Source organism: Festucalex cinctus, chromosome 21, assembly GCF_051991245.1.
Source record: "Festucalex cinctus isolate MCC-2025b chromosome 21, RoL_Fcin_1.0, whole genome shotgun sequence".
Classification (NCBI taxonomy): Eukaryota; Metazoa; Chordata; class Actinopteri; order Syngnathiformes; family Syngnathidae; genus Festucalex; species Festucalex cinctus.
The window spans coordinates 14,543,876-14,567,294 of NC_135431.1; the positions used below are offsets into that span (position 1 = coordinate 14,543,876).

The window sequence follows — 23,419 nt, forward strand, 5'->3', positions numbered from 1 at the left end:
CAGGAAGGCCGGAGCCTGGACTCGAACCCGAGTCCTCAGAACTAGGAGGCAGATTTTAAAGGTACTAATTGTACATAAAAAAATAATGAAGTCACCATATTAATTATAGACAAAATATTCATAGTTGTAACTTTTTACTGCTGAAAATGGCTCAATGAGTCAAGTATCCCTTTAAAAGAAAAGAACATCGTGTGACTGAAACAAGGCCGATTGTGAAACAGCTTCAAAATCTCATGAACCGTTTGGAGGCACAAAAAAACAAAACATCCCTTTCAGTACCAAACAGACACGAAAACAAAGGACGCGAGCCATTTAAAAAAAAAAAAAAAAAAAAAAAAAAAAAAAAAAGCACCACCGAAAACGTGGCCTCAGTCCTTCAGTTTGCCGCAAACGCTACACCTTCTGCGGCGGCGCCTGCCGCCGGCCCGCCTTCGCCCGACCGCGGGCGTACACGCGCAGGAAGAGCGCGAGGAACACCACGCCGACGCCCACGCCGCCCACCGGCGTGACGGCGTGGCCGTACAGGAAGCATGAGAGGAGGATGGCGAACGCCTGCCGCAGCGTCATGATGATGGTGAAGACGGCGGCGCCGAAGCGGTTGATGGTGTAGAAGATGAAGAGCTGCCCGCACGCCGAGCACACCGACAGCAGCACGGCGTGGACGGCGAACTCCGAGTGGCGCGTCATGAACGCCAGCGAGTCGAAGAAGGCGCCCTGCTCCAGCAGCGAGAAGACGGTGAAGAGGCACGAGAACAGGTTGACGCCGAACATCATTTGGACCGAGGACATCTTGTGTTTGAAGAGGTTGTCCTGCCAGTTGGACGTGAAGCTGTCGAAGACGATGTAGCCGCCCAGTATGAGCACGCCGCTGAACGTGGTGACGGTGGACGGGCGCTTGTCGGAATCGCCGCTGGACAGCAGGAACATGCTGACGCCCAGCGAGATCAGCGCCGCCGTCAGGTACTCCCAGTACTCGTAGCTCTTCTGGGAAACTATCTTGCCCATGAGCATGACGGGAATCACCTTGGAGGCCTTTGCCAGGACCTGCGTGGGGAAGCTGATGTACTTGAGCGCCTCGTACTGGCACCAGCTGCTCATGATGTTGGAGAGCGAGGCGAACGAGTACTTGTACATGGGCGTGCTGTGGCGCGGCTGCTTGAACAGCAGGCACCACAGGCCCGACACGCTCAGCGCCAAAATGCGGTTCATGAAGACCAAAAACTGAGAGTCCTTGAATCGCTCGCCGCCTTCCTCCGGGGTGGAGGCGCCGTAGGATCGGGTCATGACCCGCTCCTGCAGGACCCCCCATGTCAGGTACGACGCCTGGCACACCAAAACAGCCAAGTGAGCGCAAGGTGGGTGGGGACTAAAAGGGGGGGGGGGCTGAATATTACATCAAATTCAAGTGGACATTGCAACTCATTTTGGATTTCGGTACCTATGCATTTTATTTATTAGAGCTGTCGCTATCAAATATTTTTAGAATCCATTATTCAATCGATTAATCAGATTAATTTCAACTTTGCATTAAAGTGTATTACAAAAGCATTTATTTTCCCAGATTACCATTTATTGACCAGTGATTGGTGTTTAGTTCTTACTTTGTATTCGTATAGAGATGTAAAAAAAGGGGGATTGATGTACCACATTATAGGTTCAGTCATTGTTTTCCAAAGTACTGTAAAAACAGATGTTTGCAAATGTCTTATTTTGATTAAACTCAGAAGAAAGACTACAGAAATCGGCGAACAATTAGTTGATATGCTAAAATCAGAGGATTTGGACAATTTTTAATTTAAAAAAAAGGGCTACTCAATTATTAAAATAGTTGTCAATTAATATTATAATAGATTACTTGTCGATTAATCTTGACAGCTCTAATTTATATAGTGGTATGTTCCGTGCGTAACCCGTAGGCCATATCTTATTTTGAAATGACTTGGTCAGAACCATCAAAAAGCCCAAAACGGGTCACAATACTGCCTACGGGCTAATAGAGCAAGTCAATCTTTCTGTTGCTGTTTTTATTTTACAATATGTTCTATGCGCTCCCACTAGTTTAAAACACTTGCATTGTGATTCATATTGCATTTGTGGAACATGAGCTGAGCAGCAAAAAAACACTTGTTTTTAATCCATCTCAGGTTCCAGCCATTTTGTTTTTGCCACTTGCTGTCGACTGAAAATGACATCACAGTTGCTCAGGGCTTATGTTGCATTCGAGAAAGGCGGGAAGTTCGGCCTCTTCAGACCTCATACTTCCACTCTGAGATTCGAATTGCGAAGTTGGGGGAAAGAAACAGACAGACCGAAATGGCAAAACATGATTTACAAGATTTTAACTTATGTTACTTTGACTTAGTTATTTGACATAGCCAACATAACACAACGTAATTTGTACTGACTGCGTTAACCAGGTCAAAAAATTATCGGAATCAGCCATCTTTGTTGTTTACATTTGCCTTTAACACTTTAAGTTCAGAACCATGACAATCTGAGTGAGATAAATACAACTTCCCCCCTTCCTTGAATGCAGCACCAGGTAACGACCAATCGCGGCTTACCTGTCTTCTGAGTTTGGTCACGTGACGTGCGCGAGCTGAGCCATGATTGGTCGTTGCCTGAGTCCTAAGCAGGTGCCATTTTGTTCGACAGCAAGTGGCAAAATGGCGGCCCCCTGAGATGGTTAAAGCGGGTGGATTTTGTGTACCGTGTTTAGATTAGTGGGGCTGCACATTTCATATCATTGTAAAGAAATTTACCTCTAAGAAGTGCACTAAACATGTTTGCACGTCACTTACTCTGGAAACATTGTAAAGTTATTTTAAACTGACATATGACATACTGATTTTTGTTTACGCCGCATATGTTTGGTTGAATTTTGTGAAGATGTCATAGAACACTTAAACGACTGTGTATTTACATAAAAAAACAACTATTTTCTTAAAAACTGTCTTTCATATTAATTCATGGTTCATTTATCTTTATTTTAGTACAGTAACACAGGACTCTATATAAGCAAAAGACCTGAAACCAAACCGTCAGTGAGCTTACTCATAGCTAAAACAAACATGAAACAAACCTCCCTGTATCTGTGCAAATAGAAGCATAAGGATTCAAGGATCATAAAAGGATTAGGTCATAACTGACTCATTTTTAAGCTTACCATACATATATATTGTTGTGTATTTAACGGGTGTATCCTCACCTGAAGTCCAGCAGCACAAAAGAGCAACCGAACGGCCTGTCGCAACAACGAGCCCGAATCCCCCTCGTTCCTGGAGAGGACTGACACGTCGTCCAACAGGCCCGTCTTTGCCTCACTTCCAAACACACACGCCTTGATGACCGGATAGAATAAGCCACTACCTGAAAAATATGTCAACAACCCGCATGAGGTATCGATTCAAAATGGAGCGGGATGACAGCAAAACAGACAGACCTGTGTCCAGGTAATTGGTGCGCTTGAAGTAGCGGATAAGGAGGTAGCCGGGGATAATGATGGTCGAGTATCCCAGGATGTTGACCAGGAACCGAAACAACCACACATCACGCCAGCCATCCAGTAGGGAAGACTCTTCTTCCGTGGCGGCCACGGATGGCAAGAGAAGCAACACCAGGGCGGGACAGAACCTGTGAGGCATTCACACAGTTTAAAAGTTAGTTAACTTTATGTACGATACATTTTGATTGAACCATTATTCAAGTACAGCTGCAGAGGGCAACAGACTGAGAAGCCTGGCGGTTCACAAATTAACGCCCCAAGTTTCCTTAGATGGAAAAAAATGAACTACTGTATTTTAATGTTGATCATGATGGTGGTACTTAAGAGTGGTAAAAGTTTGAACACATCTAGTCTACACGATGCAACAAGTCGGAATTAAAGTAGCATTGTGACAAGCGGCAGCATCTTTGTAGAATTTTCTAAAAAAAAAAACATTGAACAAACATTTCAAATACCTCCAAAATAAATAATTTCTCACCCCCGCCCAAAAAGACCAAAAAGAACACATTTATTACTAATTGAGTATTAATGATGACACCCTTAGCGCATGAATGAAAAAGGTGTGCTCCTTTGCCTCCGTGGCAGAGGGATCGGATCCCATTCGGGGTGAGGTCCGACTCACACAGAGTGTCTTTGTGCGCTTTGTGGCTTGGACTGCCAGGAGCCCACTGCAGCAAGACCTGGGACCTGTACAAGCAAGAATGTTCTGCGCAGGTCGGCCAGCAAGCTGCAACTTTAAACTGCGTTCATCTCTTATGAAAAGAAAATGAACAGAAATATTTTTTTTTCCAGACTCAACATTTACTGGCTCATTGAATGAAGACTATGTATCAGAAAACATTTATATTGCATTCTGCAAAAGATGTTCTGATACAAATATAGTAGGTTTCTGACCCTGCTTTGAAACAACGTTGCAAAATTCAAACTGCAACATCTGCTCTCATTATCATCATCAATATGTCACATTATGACATCTCATAACGAGGATTTGGTCTTCACAATAAATTTAACATAATTCTAAAATGAAAAAATATATATACATAATGATGACAATGACAAATAAAACGTAAGCTATTCAAAAGTCAAAATATTTTATATTTAGCTCGTCAAAGGAAACGAACTTAAGCTAAAGTTAAGGTTTGCTAATGGTGCAAAATTACCTCCGTGAAAAAGATGACATTTTCCTCCTGTGTGGCCCGACACCCGGCGAAGCGCCGACACATTCAAACGCCGAAAGGGAACATAAAGTCGGTCCGTCGTAAAGACGGAGGTAACATAGGAGGGTTTGTTTTCTCCGGGACGAGTTGCTTTTAGCCTGCTAGCTTCAACTTCTGATGAAAAGCCGATGTGTTGACTTCAGTGGTTGACTCAAACAGGAAAAGGCGCCCTCCTCTTCCCAACATCACGGGTTGTGGATGAATTGATATTTACATAGCGCCTCCTGTCCTCACGGAGGAGTCATTGCAATGTTGCTCGTCGATGCTGACGTCATGTTTTAAGAAGAAAAAATCCATACACGTCATTACGTGAAGCTACCACATTTAACATGCTAAGTTTCACGTTTCATTTACGCTAAAATATGAAACCTATCATGTAAAAACCTGAAACTTAAATAAAAACGTGAAAATTATCATGGTAAAACGTGAATAAGCCAAGTCACTCGTGGAAAAAAATATGATGTAAAAACGTAAAAAATAATTTGAACTGTATTATAATTTTGTTTTAATTGGTAAACGTTTGATTATTTTTTTGTTTACATTAACTCAATTCATTAGTAATTTATTGAAGTAAACTTGATAAAACAGCTGAATCAATGCAAAATCATGCAATACTCATTTATGCTCGGCATGGTTAGCATTTTTTTTTTTTTTTTTTAATTTTCCAAACCTAATGCCAATTAGTAGTCAAGGAGACGATAACCCGTATTTGGAGCCTATATTCATTTTCACGAAAATGAAATTATTTGTTGAATTATTTTAAGCACATTGAGCAACTATTGCAAAACTTTTTTTTTTTTTGTCAATAGTGTGAAGCTTTTAAACCAATTATTCTGTACAAGCTCCTGGGAAACTTCATTAACTGTGCGAAAACTTGTGTCGTTTCGAAGGCCACAAGTGGAATCCACTGGATATGATTATAGGTTGTGTACAAATATGAAAATGTTTGGTGAGCTCTTAAGCCGATGTTGTGCATTGCAGGTAAAATGAATCGTTTAAAAATATTAACGTGTCACAGAGTCACATTCACACAAAAGGGACATGACACTTGTTTTTTCATCCATTTTATTACAAAATAAATGAGCATGAAATTATTTCCATCAACTAATCAGGGCAGTGCAATTAAAACCAAATTGTAAAGCAGAAACAATTTACTGTCATAGATAAAACACTTCTATGTGGAATTATGCAGCCTATAGCAAAAAGCTATGCTTGAAAAAAAAAATCAAAACAGCCAAACAAATTAGGTACTGCGGTGAAATTTAAGAAAGAGGAAAAACAATATTTGAAATTTTGATTACTAGCTATTGAAAGTGTTGATGAGAAAGAGGTAGATCTTTTTAGAAATTTTAATGGATGTGCCTGTGAAGAGCAGAGTATCAAGCTGATTGTTTTCTGTGTTCAAAATGATGAAGACAGACTTTTAAGTGATGCAAACATCTGTCTATAGAACATATAAATACAAACTCAATCACAACGTACTACAAATAGTACAGTTCAAACACTAACAAAAACTTGTGGCCATCGTACAGTAAACCCGACTCAGCAGGAGCTCAAAAGTTCACACCAACCACTGACCTCCCCGAGATCTGAATGTCATCAAATGGAAACAGAGCCAGAATCTGAAAAACAACAAAACAGCGCTTCAGCAATACCGTATTGTTACTGGAAGCATTTTTTTTAATTTTTTTTTTGCCATCTTACATCGTTGTTGCCGTCGGCCAGGTCCAGCGCCGTCTCGTCCTCCACGTTGCGCAGCATGGTGTCGGCGCCGGCCTGGCAGAGGAGATTGGCGATGGCCGCGTCCTGCCTGCCCACGGCCAGATGGAGCGGCGTGCAGCCGTTGAACATGGCGGCGTCCACGTTGGCGCCGCCGCCGAGCAGCAGCTTCACCGACGCCGTGTCGTGAATCTCCACGGCGAGATGGAGCGCCGTTTTGCCGCTAGTTCCCTCCTGTAATTGATAAATATCGTCACAAATGGGACAAAAAAAGTATTATTATAAATATAAATTTTATCGCAATTCAATCAGAAAAACAAATAAACAAAAAAAAAGATTAATGTGCAGACTGCTGCAGTGCGTTTACAAGTTCCCTACGTTGTGAAAGGACCCTGAATGCACCATATAGCTTGTAGCTAGCCCGGAGCGAATCAGTGCGATTCTGCCGTCCGTAAGTGTCCTTTAAGCTGTTTAATGACACTCCAGTCAAACTAAACACACGATAAGAAGAATTACATACAGGCTACGTTTTTAACACATCGCGAGCCTAGCGCAAATGCTAACGCAAGTGAATGGAGGATCCCATTCAAATGCTAACCGGAAGTTAGCATCAACTTCGGGAGTACTTGTCCTTCAAATAACAAATATTCACACACAAATACTGTTGAAACACATACCCACTGATAAGATAACACTATTCAAAGGCACAAATTCTTCCCAATTTGTGACAAACGAGTTATAAGAGGCCAAAACGCGCAGGAAAACCCATTATTTGTTCTGTAAATACTGTTTTACTACACAGTACTTTAATTTGACATTTTTTTATTGTAACTTTTTTAAAATTTAAAGAGTTGCAGAATTTTCTTTTCCTCAAAATTCAAGGATACATATATATTCAAGGACTTTTTTTTTCCTTTATACCAACACACATTTCCACATGCAGCACAAATTACAATCATTGAGGTCCCAGGTTTGCCCACAAATTCACCAGGACTTGTGAAAATAACACAAGCTAAAATAAATAGGCGGCACGGTGGTCGAGTGGTTAGCACGTCCGCCTCCCAGTTCTGAGGACTCCGGTTCGAGTCCAGGCTCCGGCCTTCCTGGGTGGAGTTTGCATGTTCTCCCCGTGCCCGCGTGGGTCTTCTCCGGGTACTCCGGTCTCCTCCCACATTCCAAAGACATGCATGGCAGGTTAATTGGACACGCCGAATTATCCCTAGGTGTGCTTGTGAGTGTGGATGGTTGTTCGTCTCTGTGTGCCCTGCGATTGGCTGGCAACCAGTCCAGGGTGTCCCCCGCCTACTGCCCAGAGCCAGCTGAGATAGGCGCCAGCACCCCCGCGACCCTTGTGAGGAATAAGCGGTCAAGAAAATGGATGGATGGATAAAATAAATATGATACAGAGGGTAATGTAATGCTTAAGTTTGAAAATGAAGAATGCTGATACGTTTGAATTTCATATATTTATAAGGTTATGACAAAAAAGAAGTTCAAGAGTTCAAGAATAAAGTGTTCAATGTGAAGAGATGACTGAACGGAAGGCTTGTAACACTAACCTTGACATTCAGGTCCGCGCCCTTTGCCATCAAGAATTTCATAATCTGGTGTTGCCGGCTGAGCGCTGCCAAGTGAAGACAGGCAAGACCTGCAAGCGGATTTTTGTAGTTTGAGATGTGGAAATTTAATAAGAGACAGCAATGTTGTTATTTGGGAAACCCACTAACAACAACAAAAAGCCACCAGATGAGTTACATCAGCAAACACGACTCTCACCTTTCCAGTTTTGGGTTTCCAGGACCAGGGCCAGCTCGCTGGGAGACATCTCGCTGGTCATCTCTGCGGCACAAGAGGTCAGGCCGTGATGGCAGGCCACGTGGAGGGCTGTGTTTCCGTCCCGGTCTTGTAGCTCAACGCTGATGCTTTTGGCCACGAGAGTCTTGACCACTTCTGTTAGGTTCAAGTAGGTGGCCAGATGCAAAGGAGTCTGCACAATAATGAATTCGAGACATTTCTGTTATGTAAAACATGAAGGATCATGCACTTAAGACAGCATAACTAGGCAACGTGCGTGGGTGGTTGCCATAAAAAAAAAAAAAAAACACACACACACATTGTACAAATGTTAGCATGTCTTCAAATGACTACCAAGAGGAAATTAGGCAAGCAAAGTGGACTGAGTCATTGCTGAGTATTAACTTTGCATCTTCTGAGGTTTCCACTGACATGTTCTGTCACTTTTCACAGGCAAAAACCTGATCACAGTTTGGCAGGACTGTAACAATTCGCTGCGCTGTTCTATTTCTACCGAGGAAGAGCACGGGAGTTTCCGCTGAAAGCAACTAGTGAGCCAATACTGGAACCACCTACAGGGACGTCCCAAAGGGAGGCTGGTCCTGACTGTATATAAAAGAGGAAGAATAGTTCTCTGGAACTATATAGAAGGGGGAGAAAAAAAAAAAAAAAAAAAAAAAAAAAAAAAAAAAAAAAAAAACTTCCACAATCCACAGTGGCCACCCACGAACGTACCTGATACAAATAGTTTTGTATGTCCAGGACTTCTTTTGGGAATAATTGGATCAACTGCCGTGCAATGAGTGTGTCCTCGTGGATGATGGCCAGGTGCAGGATTCTACACAAGATGCAAAAAATAAAAATAAAAAATGCCTGTCAAATTTACTCACAATTCATTCAAACGTTTAACAAACAGTCAAATGTTGTTGTTTTTTAATTAAAAAAGGATGGAAAATAACATTTAATAGCAAAAAGAACAACAACAAAAAACAGAGTAACCTCATAGCCTGAAGGGGAAGTTGTAGCAAATTAAATGTTGTGTTGTTGTGTGCAAAAGACAGGAAATGGAACCAAGCATTCGATCTTAATTTAGACTAAAGAACAAGACAAGCATTTGAGACAAACAAAAATGCTTTTCAGCATGACATCCAAGAGCCAAAACTTTTAGTGCTTGCTTACACACAGCAAATCAAGTTGCAGATACATAGCTTGTTTTATTTAGTTTCAGTTAAGCACAGCAAAAAAAAGAAGAAAAAAAAAAGAAGAGAAAATAATAATTAGTCGGGCCTGCCTGACTGAATTGGTGATTATAGCCCTTCAATCAGCCAAAATGATATTTGCTGATTGTTTTTCTTAACCATTTACAGTTTACTGTTTACATTTACAGTTTTACACACTACTCTCATTATTTATTACTATTAACATAACGACCGCGTAAATTAATAAATATATATTTATTCATATTTGTTTTGGCCCTGTGTGTGTCTTCATTGGGAACGCTGTTCACGCTGTACATGACTTGGCCACATAGCGGCAGTGTGGGTCCTCGGATTAAGATATGCGAAGAAGGTAGCGCTCAAGATTTGTCAATAAAATACATTTATTTTTTATTTTTTTGCAGCGTTGGTAGAGGATATGCCCGTGCCCAGCTTCCAGGTTCTTGTCTGTGTACCTCCCACAGCGCTTGTGCATGAATTCCCGTTATTTTGGGGGATTTGAATGCCGCGAGTAGCGTGCTAATTTTCACTAGCGGGTCAATGGCGTTTTTCATTGTGTATTAGCTTTAAGCTAGCTACGTTGGGGTAATAACAGGATACATAGTGTGACTTGTATTTGTGTGTATTAAAGTGTAACTCTCCGTTTTTATGTGTTTAATTTTACAGTTAACTTCAACTGGAGAGTGTTAAATATGACAATTGGTAACACAAACACAAATTATGACAAGGATTAATGTCCTTACAACTTAATTAAATGCATTGTGCCATGCAATGCATTCTGGGAACTGAAGAGTAACGTTTTTGTTTTGTTTTTTTTCAATGATATATTCAAGTTGACCGTCACTACACATGAGAAATATGGACAATAGAGAAATTCATATATTAAAGTGTAACTCTCCGTTTTTATGTGTTTAATTTTACAGTTAACTTCAACTGGAGAGTGTTAAATATGACAATTGGTAACACAAACACAAATTATGACAAGGATTAATGTCCTTACAACTTAATTAAATGCATTGTGCCATGCAATGCATTCTGGGAACTGAAGAGTAACGTTTTTGTTTTGTTTTTTTCAATGATATATTCAAGTTGACCGTCACTACACATGAGAAATATGGACAATAGAGAAATTCATATGATCGGCCCGCATGAGTCCTGCTTGAAGTGTTTTGCTCATAAAAAACAACAAAACATAACAATGTAGTTGGTGTTATCTCAATCTCAGTTGCATTTGCTATATTGTGTTTACAACCATTAAAATCTAATGCATTTGAAAAAGTACGAAAGAAACAAGTTATATATACATATTTATATATATATGACCGCAGACGAGTGGGTCAGCCATGTGAACGTCTGCAACAAGACATGACTTCCTGGTTTGAGTCAGCATTTGATGAATAAGTACCCAAAAAAAATAAATAAATCCCACATAGGAAAACTGAAGTCTGCATGACTTTTAATCTGAGCTGCAGCGCATTTTTTGTACGCTTCATGAGTCTCCTTCCCCTTGCAAATATTGACACTACGTGTATGAGTGAAACCGCATGGCATCATAACTGATGAGCATCAAGCGGAAACAAAAAGAGGTCAGACGCACAACAATAATTCTGCAACTACATTGACTGCTGGAAAAGCCTGCGATGTCAAGCGAGGCCGACTGGTGACATGGCAACAATGAAGGATGACATGCAGATAAGGCCTACATCAGGTCATAACGCTCGCGTGCGACAAATTACAAAAGTGCAGACTGATAATAAGAATCGAGGATTAAAAAACAAAACAAAAACAGAACCATTACTGTGCTATCTTGATGAACAAGTTTCTTGGATGAAAAACTGCCAAGCCACGCTCACAGCGGCACGCTTTGTCTATACCGCGTGGGGAAGTCCAGGAGGCCTCGCTGCTCGCTCTTTCACTTCTGTTTTCTTACTCCAGAGCTTCATAGCTGCCTCTCTGCAAGTCCACTCAATATATGAAATCCCCTACAATACCAGCATCAAGGGCAAATGCAATGTTGTTTTCAGCATACGCGCTTGCGTAATGGGTAGTTAGCTGAAATATTTTAAAATAAAAGGTTGACTGATACATCAGAAGAGTTAATGGTAATGAAATCAGTTTCACATTCAAATTGATTCAGATGACATAATTCCTTCCCAGCTCAACAAAAAAATACAGCCATTTTGTGTGTAAAGAAAAATGACTTTTTTTAAGTGCATACATACTGTTGTTGTATTTGTGTGTTTACTGTGTGACTTCAAGGGGTGTGGCCTAATAGGTGACATCAGTAGCTGGATTCAAGATGGATGGTTATTTATTTCACTGTTATTTCATTTGGACCCGAGCTTCATGAAAATCTCTAAGTACTGTTGCGGCCCGGGGTAAAGAAATCGGACAAATAGATTGAGAGACAATTGTGACTGTGGCCAATGCCCCTCTGGACCCCCACTTTTGCACACCACTGGTTGGCATTACACTACTTTACTTGTAGTTTTTTTTCCTAAAAAAAAATAGACGTAGGGCAAGAGAAGGCACCACTGTATTCGTTTCTCCAGTAAAGATGGAAGTTACAATTGATCCTCATGCCACAAAATACCCAATGATGGACCGAAGCCTGGATAATGATTAATTTGTCAAGACACCGTGAATTTGCGCCATCCAGAGGCGAGGAGCAACACATGCTTTCCATCTGAGCAATTTGATTGGACTCAGTTGTCCTCCTGACTACCAGCAATTCAAATTTGTCCTCTGTAGTGGACGTTTTTAAACCTGAATATCTCCCACCCAGTGCATACGATTGAATTAACTCCTTTTGATGACATTCAGAGCTTTACAATAATACCAAATGTGTAGGGGTGGGTACCTTTGATTGCACCATAAAAGAAAATGGCTTCCCTCAGTGCAAGCACTTTTTAGGGAAGAGGAAAAGTGTATAACACTTTTTATTGAACAAATGTAGACTTGAAATGTTGTTAGCATGTTTTCTATAAGCCTCTTAAGAACACATTAAAGTATTGTTTGAATTATTTTAACTGTATTTGAGCCTAGCATTTAAGTTAAAAAAAAAAACGTCCTCTGTAGTGGACACGTCATAGCTTAAAAATAAAAACTTCTTTTGTTTTTCAAAAAAATATTTTGCAGTATTCCAATTCACAAAGATTGGGGAATGTCAAAATAAACATGATTTCACAATTTTTTTTTTCCTGGTAGTCAGGAGGATATGCTATGATCAACCTGCAATGGCATGCACGACATGAGTCATTTGCATAATCTCATCTGTTACATTTAGAAAACAATCTGACATGATTTATTTGCACACTCTCACCTGTTACGTTTGGAAAACGTGGTTAGGAGAAAAGCTTAATTTTCATACTTGTCATGTGTTTTGAGTTCATGTAAAAACCTTTATAAATACAAAATAAACTATATTTGCTGTATTATACGCTATATTTTATTTTTTTTTAACTTACGTATCTCCATCTTCCGTAATGGACGTGATAATGTTCTCCTCCTGTTCTGAGAGTGCAGGGCCGGTCTCCGGTGCTTCCTCGTTGTCCAACGTGAAGCCCTCGACTATTTCTGCCAGGCTCTCCACCGTCAGCGACGAAGACCCATATGCCGAATCCAAGCGCTCTTCCGCGGCTGAGAACTTGTCCCTCGGCCCGCTGAGCTCGCCGCTGCGTTCCTCCGACTTCAGTATGGAGCAGTAAGAGTTAATGCCCGAATCCACACGATTCTCCTCCAGAAAATCATCTTTGCGACAGTCGCCGCTCGCCATTGTGGAGCTCCCCGGCTCGTTTCTACTTTCCGGATGCAATTCAAAGACTGGCGGTGGGAGTCGCCGCCGGAGAGCGGGACTCCGAGGACGAAGAGACCACCGCTTGTGGAAAGAACCGAGGGAGAGAGCTGGTGCCTTTCATGCCACTGGACGACTAAAGACGTTCATCAAAGGCTACGATTACTCGCTTGTGACGTGTTGTGCTGGCGACTTTGAAAGTTTCAACGCACATTACGCACGCGAGAGAAGCGAAGCGGCTGCCTGTCGTCGAGATATCCGGTTAGCGGGGCGAGCTCCGCCGGGCGGGGAGCATATGAGCAACGCAAAGCCAGAAGAGGAAGAGACGACATGTGAAGAGCTGAGCTGTTTTTGTCACGCGGGGAATCCCCAGTGCCAGACAACAAGGGGGGGAAAAAAAAAAAAAAAAAATTACAACTGCGCATGCGCACTAAACAGACTAGATTCACTAGAAACTGCTTGTCACGGTACTTTGGACCTTGCTAGCGGTGGCATAAGTACAGATAGATAAAATACACGTGTGAAAACCAAAACAAATTTGATACAATTAGAAGTTAAGAGTTAAAATGCAAAAGCACACATTAATTTTTTGGGTGAATAGTTTATTTCTGGTTCCAGGTTAAAGTTAATAATTTGAAAAATGAAAACGGAAAGAAATTAGTGCCTTCAAAAACAGTCTCAAAAGACCCACGTTTTCATAAAGCTTTACAATTACACGTTTTGTGAATTTACACAACAAGTGAGTGTGCTTCACTGGTCTCAAACCTGTGGCCTAGGGGCCATTTGTGGCCCGTAGGATGATATTTTGCGGCCACCTACTTGACATCAAAGTCTATTGTTAGTGCGGCCCCCCACGTTCTTTTCCGTGTCATTGCCGTGGGTGTTTTGCTTTTTAATTTTAGTTAAATCAGTTATGGAAGGGCAGAAGTAAAAAAAAAAATATCCCGTCACCCAGTGCTAGTCACGTCTTTCTCAAAAGTCAAAACCTGCCATGAAGCAAAAGGTTGGCGACAAGAACACATAATGTCTTTTTGTTCTGTCTTGAATGCATAGAAAGTTGCAGCACTCAAGAAATCAAACATAGACGTGCTAAGTAGTATGCAAAGTACCAGGGAGTATTCAGTGATTTATCAGTCGAAAATGTTTTATTTCCAGTACATTCCACATTCCAATTGTGCTGAATATATTACATGTATGTGTTACTTTTCATTTTTAGCCAAAAGGCATTGTGAAATCTAATTGCACACTTCTCCTATCCAAAAGGCGCAGGAATAACATCTTCTTCCACCGATTTCCTGTTCTTGCTTGAAAATGCTTATTGTGGTTTGGCCTTACACAGCCGAACAGAGGGAGCCAGATTTATCCCAAATATTGCCTGTCAGAGGAAACATTGTTGCTGCCAACAGCCACCATCTGTTTTTATCCACTGTTATGCTTGCTTATTTTATTTTATGTAGAGTCATACAAGTGTACACTTTAAGGAGGTGGGCATATGCTGCCCATATAAAACATACGCATTGACCTTGCGTTTATATTATTGTTTTTACTCACACATCAGACATTGAATGTAATCTTGATTGCAACCCACTGATTAGCTCCTCACACAATCTGTTTGCCCTGTTGCCATAAGGTAAAAGGTCCGGCTGCATCAGAGCCAGAACCACAGGGTTCTGGAATAGATTCTCTCCCCCAAGCTGTCAGAAATCATGAACATTCCGCAATAACTTGTCTTTTAAATGTTTTTTTTTTTTTTTTACACTATAATAAATCTGAGCATTTATAAGACTCTTATGTGTTGTAATGTTTACTTGAATATAAACAGAATTTGAATTGTATATTATTTTCAACACATTCCAACTTTCAATGTAAAAGTATAAAAAAAATGTCTGTCATAAATAACACGGAAGAAGAAAAAATTATATATGTATGTATGTGTGTGTGTATATATATATATATATATATATATATATATATATATATATGTGTGTGTGTGTATGTATGTATGTATATATGTATATATATATATATATATATATATATATATATATATATATATATATATATATATATATGTATATGTATGTATGTATATGTATGTATGTATATATACATATACATACATTATATAGAACGTATAGGTAACAAAAAAAAAAAGCACCACAAACAAAATAACGATCTGTATGCATTTCCCACACAACAGTTGGCTTTTGTCGTTTATTGTTTCCCCACCATTTATACAAATTAAAATCGACGATTGTAAGGTGTTTGGTACCTGCAGGTGAGAGTGTGCCAAATATGGCAGCGTGGGGGTTCGCTTCCGCTGGGGCAGCTCCGCCCCCGCGTGGACGTGAGACGTGCACGCGCCTGGTTGTTAGGTGGCGTGGAGATGTCAGCGCACACGTGCCCGTCTTCTTTGTCCCCCCTCACGACCACAACCGGGATCGGGAAGCTGGCCCTAACCCGACCCGCCGCCTTTGTCATTTCCGAGCATCCCTTGAAGTGCTCTCGTCTCGGCGTCCAGACGTCGCGTCGCTCGGTCCGTCTCGGCGGTTCCTCCTCCGCCACTGTTTTCGTCTTCCCTGGCCACATGGAAGATGTTTCAGTTTAGCCTCGGAGTTCCCCTGGCTGGACCGCTTTGTCAGGTGGCTTCCCCGTGTGTTTAGGTTTTCGGGGACAACACCCACCCACGCCCACTTCGTCCTATCCCAACTGCAGCTCCATGCCCGATTTTTTTTGTGCATCATGTCCCCAGCATCGGCCGCGGCGGCCAGTGAAAGCAGCACTTGCACAGTCGCCCCCGAAGAGGAGCCGGAGCCGGAGCCGGAGCCGGACAGTCCGAGACTTGAGGTGAGGTGCGAGGTATAATCGGGTTTGTTTGGATCTAAATGGGGCGGAAATTGAAGCCTGTAATTGGCGTGCTCATGTTGCTCCTCATAAGATGGGGGAAATAATCAGATTGTGGATAACTAAATGGTTTATTTTTAATCACGAGTGATTTTGAGCATCACCGGTGTCCAAAATAGGGTTCAGGGACCTCTTATAGGTTCTCTCTTGACATTAAAAACATTTTAGTAAGTAGGTTGTTCCATTTTTATTTTTTTTGTTAGTTACAGTATTTATCAAGGAGTATAGAAAAGGAATACATGGCTATAATAGATAATATACAGGAATTAATGGTAAAAAATTTGCAACACACATGCTAACCATACACGGAAAAAAAAAAGAAAAAAAAAATCTTCTGTGTCCAGGACCCAGATGTTGTTTTCATCCAATTGCACAGTTGAACACAAGCAGGATTTAAATGACCGGTAATCAAATATAGAATGATGGCTCAGTCAAACTTATAACCGCGACATATCAATTACACAAGAGGGCTTTTTATATAACATGACTGGTCTTATTATGTCAAGAGAAAGTGTCTATGAGTGTGAGTGTGGAAGCGACACTTTATAGGCAAAGACATCACATGGATTGTTCACCATTTTATGGCTTTGAGGTGGACGTGCATTTTTTGAGGGAAATTCATGTTGTGTAGATATTTTTTAATATCAAGCAAAATGATCCTTTTGTAATAGTAATAATAAAAAAGCTAATTTAAGACACAAAAAAATTCTATAAGGTGAGTCAATATATATTGTACATATACAGTATAATGTGCATTTTAAATATTCCTATTTAACCCCAAAAAATTGTGGCTTACCATTGAAGTTCATATTTCTCGTAGTAGCCCCTTCCGACCCGCATTTAAATATGATCACTGTTGAATGACTATAGCAATAATCCGACCTTCCTTGGACTTTTGAATCCTCGCCAGGTTTGCATGGCAGCCTTCCCCAAAAAAGCGTGACTAACTCATGATCCAGGCACTCTTCCCCGAGGTGATGAAGGACGCCACCAGCTTTATGCTACACAGCCACTCATCAACGGCTTGGCATTGAATATGGACTTGAACTAGCGTGCACATTGACTTCAAACAACATGCAAAGTCAAACAAACACGCATTGTGAACCAATAGGAATTTCTGACCATCACGGGCTAGTAGTCTCTGCATTGTAATATGCACAAACTGTGACATGTGTGACCACTCATGCATAAACTATGAAAAAGCACTTACAACACTGAATTTTGAATTAATATTTCATGTGCACAAGTCTGATTTTGAGACATTTTCAGCTTCATAGGGATATTTTCTCACAGCTACTCTTTTTTTTTCTCCTTCTTTTGTTGTTGTTGTTGTTGTTGTTGTTGTTGTTGTTGTCATGGGCTTGTACATTCATATCCTTTACGCTTTGTCATTGCTATATAACTTAAACTCTTCTTTGCATGGTATCATCCTAAAAAGTTAAATATTCATGATGTCACTGTTGGGCTAAAACGTTCTGTCCAAATTTGGTCAATTTCATATTTTTCAAATATATTTATATAATCTGTTTATATCAGGGTTTGTGTGTGTTTGTACAATAAAGAAGGTAAGATCACAACCATCGTCTGCTGTAAACATACTTGAGAAACGTTACAGCACTGTATAAAAAAAATAAAAAAAATCTCCAATAGAAACATAATTGAGTCCAATTGCGGCCGTCGGGGACATCCGGATTTCATGATGATATTTGCTTGTCCTCATGGGAAATGTGGTTCTTTCAAGGGAAATTCAAGGGAAATCAATACCTCTCTTGTCCATATGGTGCCGCCATAATCAACAAAAATTGAATCCTGATAAGGATTATTAGTTTTGGAATTTTTCATTTGAGTTAGTTTTGATTTCGTTTTGAGTTTTGTTTTATAAATTTAGTTTTAATTAGTTTTCAGGGTGGTTCTGTTATTTTTTTAAATTAGTTTTAGTTATTTATTAAATGCTTAGTTTTAGTTAGTTTCAGTATTAGTTTCAGTTTTAAAAAAAAATTGTTTTCCTTGTGCGCAATATTTAAAAAACACCATGTACGACATCATCTGAAGGTGCTTTTCTATTGGCCGCTGCTCGTTGACATCACTTCTGTGTGACACTTTCAAATGTCTTTCCAGTTAATATCAAAATAAATCTACCAGACTTAAAATCACATTTAAAATCATCCTCAAAGGCTCGTGCATTAAATTAATTACCAAAGACTAAAACAAAGTACATTTTTGCTATAATTATAGTTATAGTTCATTTTGTAAACATAAAATGTAGTTTGTTAGTTTTCATTTTTTTTAAAGCATTTTCGTTTTTATTTTATTTCATTAAAAAAATTGTTTTTCGAATTTTAGTTTTAGTTTTTCCATTAGTTTTAGTTAACTAAAATAACCTTGTTTGAAGCCGATCACGGATTTGACATAAAATGCACATTACCGGTTGATTCTGATCCAGCCGATCAGATCAGTGTAAAATATATACTGTACACAAAATCGACCAAATGAAAGCACCCTTTCACCAGGAGCAAAAAATAAATAAATAAATAAAAAATACAAAAAATAAAGTGAGATTCTAGATTTTTCCATTTTTTCACAAAATGTAGCCATGGACTCACAAACTATGGTCTCATTCCTAAACGGGGGATCGCTGCCACCTACTGGTGGTTGTGCATAAGTAAAGTTGTTACCATGTATTGAAAAACAAATGTCATCAAGTGACCATGTTGGTCTCCTCTTGCGTACAGCTGCAACCTCAGAAGCAGTCCCTGCTGAAGTCCTTGTGTCAGGAGACACACTGGAAATGCCTGCTGCTCTCCCTGCTCATGTACGGCTGCGTGAGCGCCCTGGCCTGGTGCCGGGCGGCCACCGTCACGCGCCTCAACTTCGACAGCACCTACAAGGTCAAGTCCATGATGTACCACGACAGTCCCTGCTCCAACGGCTACATCTACATCCCACTCGCCTTCCTGGTCATGCTCTACGTGGTCTACCTGGTGGAATGCTGGCACTGCTGCACCAGGAACGCGATGCGCTACAAAGTGGACGTGGCCGACGCGGCCGACCGAGTGCGGCGGATGAAGCAGGCCACGCCGTGCATCTGGTGGAAGGCCATTAGCTACCACTACGTGAGGAGGACGCGGCAGGTGACGCGCTACCGCAACGGCGACGCCTACACCAGCACTCAGGTCTACCACGAGAGGGTCAACACGCACGTGGCCGAAGCGGAGTTTGACTACGGGAACTGCGGGGTGAAGGACGTCTCGAAGCGCCTGCACGGTCTGGAGTGCTTCGCTATGACCAAGCTGAGGTTCACAAAGTGCTTCAGCTTTGCCAACGTGGAGTCGGAGAACTCCTACTTGACGCAGCGGGCCAGGTTCTTCACGGAGAACGAGGGTCTGGACGACTACATGGAGGCCCGTGAGGGGATGCACCTGAAGAATGTAGACTTTAAGGAATACATGATTGCCTTCACTGATCCACATCACCTTCCCTGGTACGCGTCGCAGTCCACTTTCTGGACAGCGGCTGCGTTGACTCTGTCCTGGCCTTTACGGGTGCTGATCGAGTTCCGGACCGCTTGTGTCCACTACCACGTGGAGAAGCTTTTCGGTTTCGACTTTGTGCCGGCCACGCCTTCAGAGGAGCGTCCTTATTGCAGGCTAGTCTTCATTTTATCAGACATTTTGAAATGTAGTCTCAGTTTTAGTCCGGTTTCAATCACACTTGTTAGTTTTTAACTCATTTGCTCCCAAAAATGTATAAATACGTTTTATTTTAAATATTACCACACCCCCAAAGACGTATTTATACGTTTTTTTTGTTTTCTTATGCTAGAGAATACAGAAGGCTTTGATGCAGCTTCTGAACTGAAGATAATGTAATGGCAATGGTAGTTATTACAAAACGGCCAGCAGGTGGCAGCAGAGTATACGAGATCACCAAGGGCCATGTTGTTAAAGAAATTTGTGAATAATGATGAAACTTAGCTATATTCTAATGCTAATTGCTACAAAACGGAACAGATACAAATATACCTTTTTTTTTCCCTGATGAAAGAAGAGACTCTAATCTTTCTTTTGGTAGGTTCCATGTTTTTATAGCAATAGAACACAATATTTTGTGGGCCTTGCAAAATCAGTCAAAATCTAGTAAAACAGCCAGGAGCGAAGGGGGTTGCTCCACCGAAAATGACTGGGAGTGAATGAGTTAATCATAGTCGGTCAACCTCATCCGATTTTTATTCAGTTAACTTTTAGTCGGCTATAAATCTAGCATTTTAGTCCAAGAAAACATAATTTTATTTGTCTAGTTTTTGTCAACAAAAACTGTAAACGTTTTAGTCAGGACAATCAGTTCACCCCTGTGTATTTATTTATTTATTGTCAGCAGATAATGTTGAACATTTTGGATCTAAAACTATTTCACATAAAATTTTCTCATCTTTCTGATGAAAAATAACTTCACACAATTACAGTACAATGTGGCTACTTTGGCTCCATGCTATGAGCTAGTTAGTTATCTAATATTAGTTAGCGGTCGGATTAACATTATTGTTGGTAGGGGTGGGTATTGATTCTAATTTCATCAATCGATTCAATGTCGAGTTCAGTTCAATTCGATTCACTTCACTTCCATCCGATATTGATTACTTATGGAACATTAAGTCTTATTAAATATCAAGGACATGATAAAAACTCCACAAACATTAAATTCCAAATTAAATTTTGCAGAGGAAGTAACTGGTTAAATGATTTAGTGTTATAATCACTTAAGTGTTACACAAACATCACCAGGGGTGAGATGACAATATTTTAAGAATTCTAATTCAATAATTAAAAAGATTCTGAATTGTCTTTAAGTGCAATAATCAGGTCTTTCGTAAATGTAAGGAAATACTTTAAAATTCATGTGAGCAGTACATTTCAAGAAAACAGTACGATACAAAAAAAATGGCCTTTAAAATAATATTTTCTTATAAATTTATGGGAAATATAGTTCGAAATAACCGATTCATGGCTTTATGACTTGATATCAGGCTCGAAAAGGAAAATCGACTATTGATTGTTGGATTTTTTTTAAACCCAGCCCTAATTGTTGGACCGCTATAGCCGCAGGATTAATGATACGTTATAACTATATATATATATATATATATATATATATATATATATATTTTTAATATATTAAACCTTTCACCTTGAATCCACCTCCTGTCTGTCCCATGTGTTTGTGCATGTTGCACTCGTTACATGTAGATTTGTAGATTTCACAAAATCACGCAATTCATCTTGTTGTTGTTCATGAATTAAAATGTCCATAGATTTTAGTCCAGTTTTTATTAAGTACATTTTGTCTCGTCTTCATTAGTTGATGCAAATGCATACTAATTTAGTCCCACTTAATGTTTATTATTGAGGGTTTTATTCTAATCTAGTTTTCTTGTGTTGACGAAAATATTATTTTTCGTTAATGAAATGAACACCATTACAGGCAAATCCCACGGGTCAACACCATCGACAGCACGGAGCTGGAGTGGCACATCCGCTCCAACCAGCAACTGGTGCCCAGCTATTCCGAGGCGGTTCTCATGGACCTGGCCCAGCTCTCGGGCGGCTGCCACAACTACTCCGTTTGCCACCGCTACGGAAGCTACCGGCAGAACTGCCGGCGCTGCCACCACCGCGCCATCAGCAGCTCCTCCATCTTCTCTCGCAGCGCGCTAAGCATCTGCAACACGGCCAGCCCGCGCCTGCCCTTCAGCGCCAGCCGCTTCTCGCTGTACGGCTCCAGGCGGAGCTGCCTGTGGAGGAGCGGCGGCAGTCTGAACGAGCCCCCGGGCCGCCCCACGGAAAGCACTCGCTGCCTGTCGGAACAGCAGGACGGCGAGGAGAGCCCTCCGGCTTACCGGGATGCGCTCTACTTCCCCGTGCTCATCGTACACAACGACGAAGGCTGCCTCAATCACAACCATCGCTCCCTGCACAGAAACGGCTCGTGCGTGGAGACTTCGCTATGACCCTTGAGCTGGATGAGGCTGAAAAATAGAACTTGATATCATGGTATTGTTGGTTTATATACTGTATTTTGTCAGACATCATCTAAGGAGTCATTGTCATCATAAAGCATTTCATTAATTGTACAGTAGAGGCAAATTTATTGAACAACATCAATCAGAACAAGCCATTTTGTACACTTTAGATTGGTCAATAATTTGTAAAACTGTAAAAAAAATAAATATATATATATATATATATATATATAAACGCAACAAAAAAAACAAAAAAACTTTTTGCAACATTTTTGCTTCCATTTTTTATGATGAAATCAAAGATCTAAAACTTCGACATACACAGTATCACAATGTCTGTCTAAATTTGTTCACAAACAAACCAGTCTAAATCTGTGATAGTGAACACTTCTCCTTTGCCGAGATAATCCATCCCACCTCATAGATCAAGATGCTGATTAGTAGGGATGTCACGATAAGGGCAATATTGTGATATTAAAACTGCCACAATATCGTCGTCGTCATGTTCACAATATTTAAAAGGAACACATGCATCTGTTAAAAAAAAGTCAGGCTGATTTCCATTTGTGCAGTTCTAGCACCCTCTAGTGGCTATTTTATTAGTGCAATTTAATTTTCATTAGGGATGTTTTGGCCTTCTATGTTTAAAATTATGCTAACTGTCAGATGAAGGGGAACCTAATTTGCTTGTGAAGCGATCAATGTGTGCTTGCATTAGCAAGTAAGAGCCTCAATATTGTTATTAGCGATTGTCGGTGGTTTATATGCATTGCTGTTATGTACAAAAGCACACTACTTAGCTTTTTTTAGTATGAGCTTTTTTTTTTTTTTTTTTTTTTACAATATTGTGATCTTTTTTAAATATCGCCAACGCCCCCGTAATATCGTGATAATTATCGTATCGTGACCTTCATATTGTGATATCGTATCGTGATGTTTGGATATTGTTACATCCCTACTGATTAGACACCATGATTAATACACAGGTGTGCCCACAATAAAAGGCCCACTGTGAAAGGTGCAGTTTTGCTTAATTGGGGTGGAGGACCCAGAAAACCAGTCAACTCAGTACTGACTGGTTTTCTGAGTCGCCAGGATCTCGGCAAAGGAGAAGTGCTCACTATCACAGATTTAGACTGGTTTGTGAACAATATTTGAGAGAAATTGTGATATTGTGTATGTAGAAGAATTTTATATCTTTGAGTTCATCTCGTAAAAAATGGTAGCAAAAACAAGTGTTGCGTTTATATTATT

General features: G+C 40.5%; 3 protein-coding genes across 3 annotated transcripts; 1 reads left to right on the forward strand and 2 right to left on the reverse strand.

Moving 5' to 3' along the window:
• Window positions 1–329: 329 nt before the first annotated feature.
• slc35b2 (solute carrier family 35 member B2) lies at window positions 330–4,879 on the reverse strand. Its single transcript, XM_077510737.1, has 4 exons — window positions 4,666–4,879; window positions 3,443–3,633; window positions 3,209–3,369; window positions 330–1,323 (listed from the first exon to the last, which is right to left on the reverse strand). Exons 1-4 carry the CDS (start codon window positions 4,683–4,685, stop codon window positions 394–396), a joined length of 1,302 nt encoding a protein of 433 aa, XP_077366863.1. The 5' UTR covers window positions 4,686–4,879; the 3' UTR covers window positions 330–393.
• Window positions 4,880–5,770: 891 nt separating this feature from the next.
• Window positions 5,771–13,655, reverse strand: nfkbie (nuclear factor of kappa light polypeptide gene enhancer in B-cells inhibitor, epsilon). The gene is made up of 6 exons (XM_077510974.1): window positions 12,920–13,655; window positions 8,971–9,073; window positions 8,218–8,428; window positions 8,001–8,089; window positions 6,427–6,675; window positions 5,771–6,344 (listed from the first exon to the last, which is right to left on the reverse strand). Exons 1-6 carry the CDS (start codon window positions 13,225–13,227, stop codon window positions 6,276–6,278), a joined length of 1,029 nt encoding a protein of 342 aa, XP_077367100.1. The 5' UTR covers window positions 13,228–13,655; the 3' UTR covers window positions 5,771–6,275.
• A 1,905-nt stretch (window positions 13,656–15,560) lies between these two features.
• On the forward strand, window positions 15,561–22,276 carry tmem151ba (transmembrane protein 151Ba). The gene is made up of 3 exons (XM_077510973.1): window positions 15,561–16,092; window positions 18,882–19,795; window positions 21,628–22,276. The coding sequence occupies exons 1-3, from the start codon at window positions 15,988–15,990 to the stop codon at window positions 22,151–22,153; spliced, it is 1,545 nt and encodes a 514-aa protein (XP_077367099.1). The 5' UTR covers window positions 15,561–15,987; the 3' UTR covers window positions 22,154–22,276.
• The last annotated feature ends 1,143 nt before the right edge of the window (window positions 22,277–23,419 follow it).

Coding starts and splice junctions, on each gene's coding strand:
- slc35b2 (XM_077510737.1), bottom strand. CDS start 4,685: ATGTCATCTTTTTCACGGAG. Junction 3,370..3,442: donor CACCAATTACCTGGACACAG/GTCTGTCTGTTT, acceptor CATATTTTTCAG/GTAGTGGCTTATTCTATCCG. Junction 1,324..3,208: donor TTTGTGCTGCTGGACTTCAG/GTGAGGATACAC, acceptor TTGGTGTGCCAG/GCGTCGTACCTGACATGGGG.
- nfkbie (XM_077510974.1), bottom strand. CDS start 13,227: ATGGCGAGCGGCGACTGTCGCAAAGATGATTTTCTGGAGGAGAATCGT. Junction 8,429..8,970: donor TACAAAACTATTTGTATCAG/GTACGTTCGTGG, acceptor ATTATTGTGCAG/ACTCCTTTGCATCTGGCCAC. Junction 6,676..8,000: donor GCGCGGACCTGAATGTCAAG/GTTAGTGTTACA, acceptor TATCAATTACAG/GAGGGAACTAGCGGCAAAAC.
- tmem151ba (XM_077510973.1), top strand. CDS start 15,988: ATGTCCCCAGCATCGGCCGCGGCGGCCAGTGAAAGCAGCACTTGCACA. Junction 16,093..18,881: donor CGGACAGTCCGAGACTTGAG/GTGAGGTGCGAG, acceptor TCTTGCGTACAG/CTGCAACCTCAGAAGCAGTC. Junction 19,796..21,627: donor GAGGAGCGTCCTTATTGCAG/GCTAGTCTTCAT, acceptor ACACCATTACAG/GCAAATCCCACGGGTCAACA.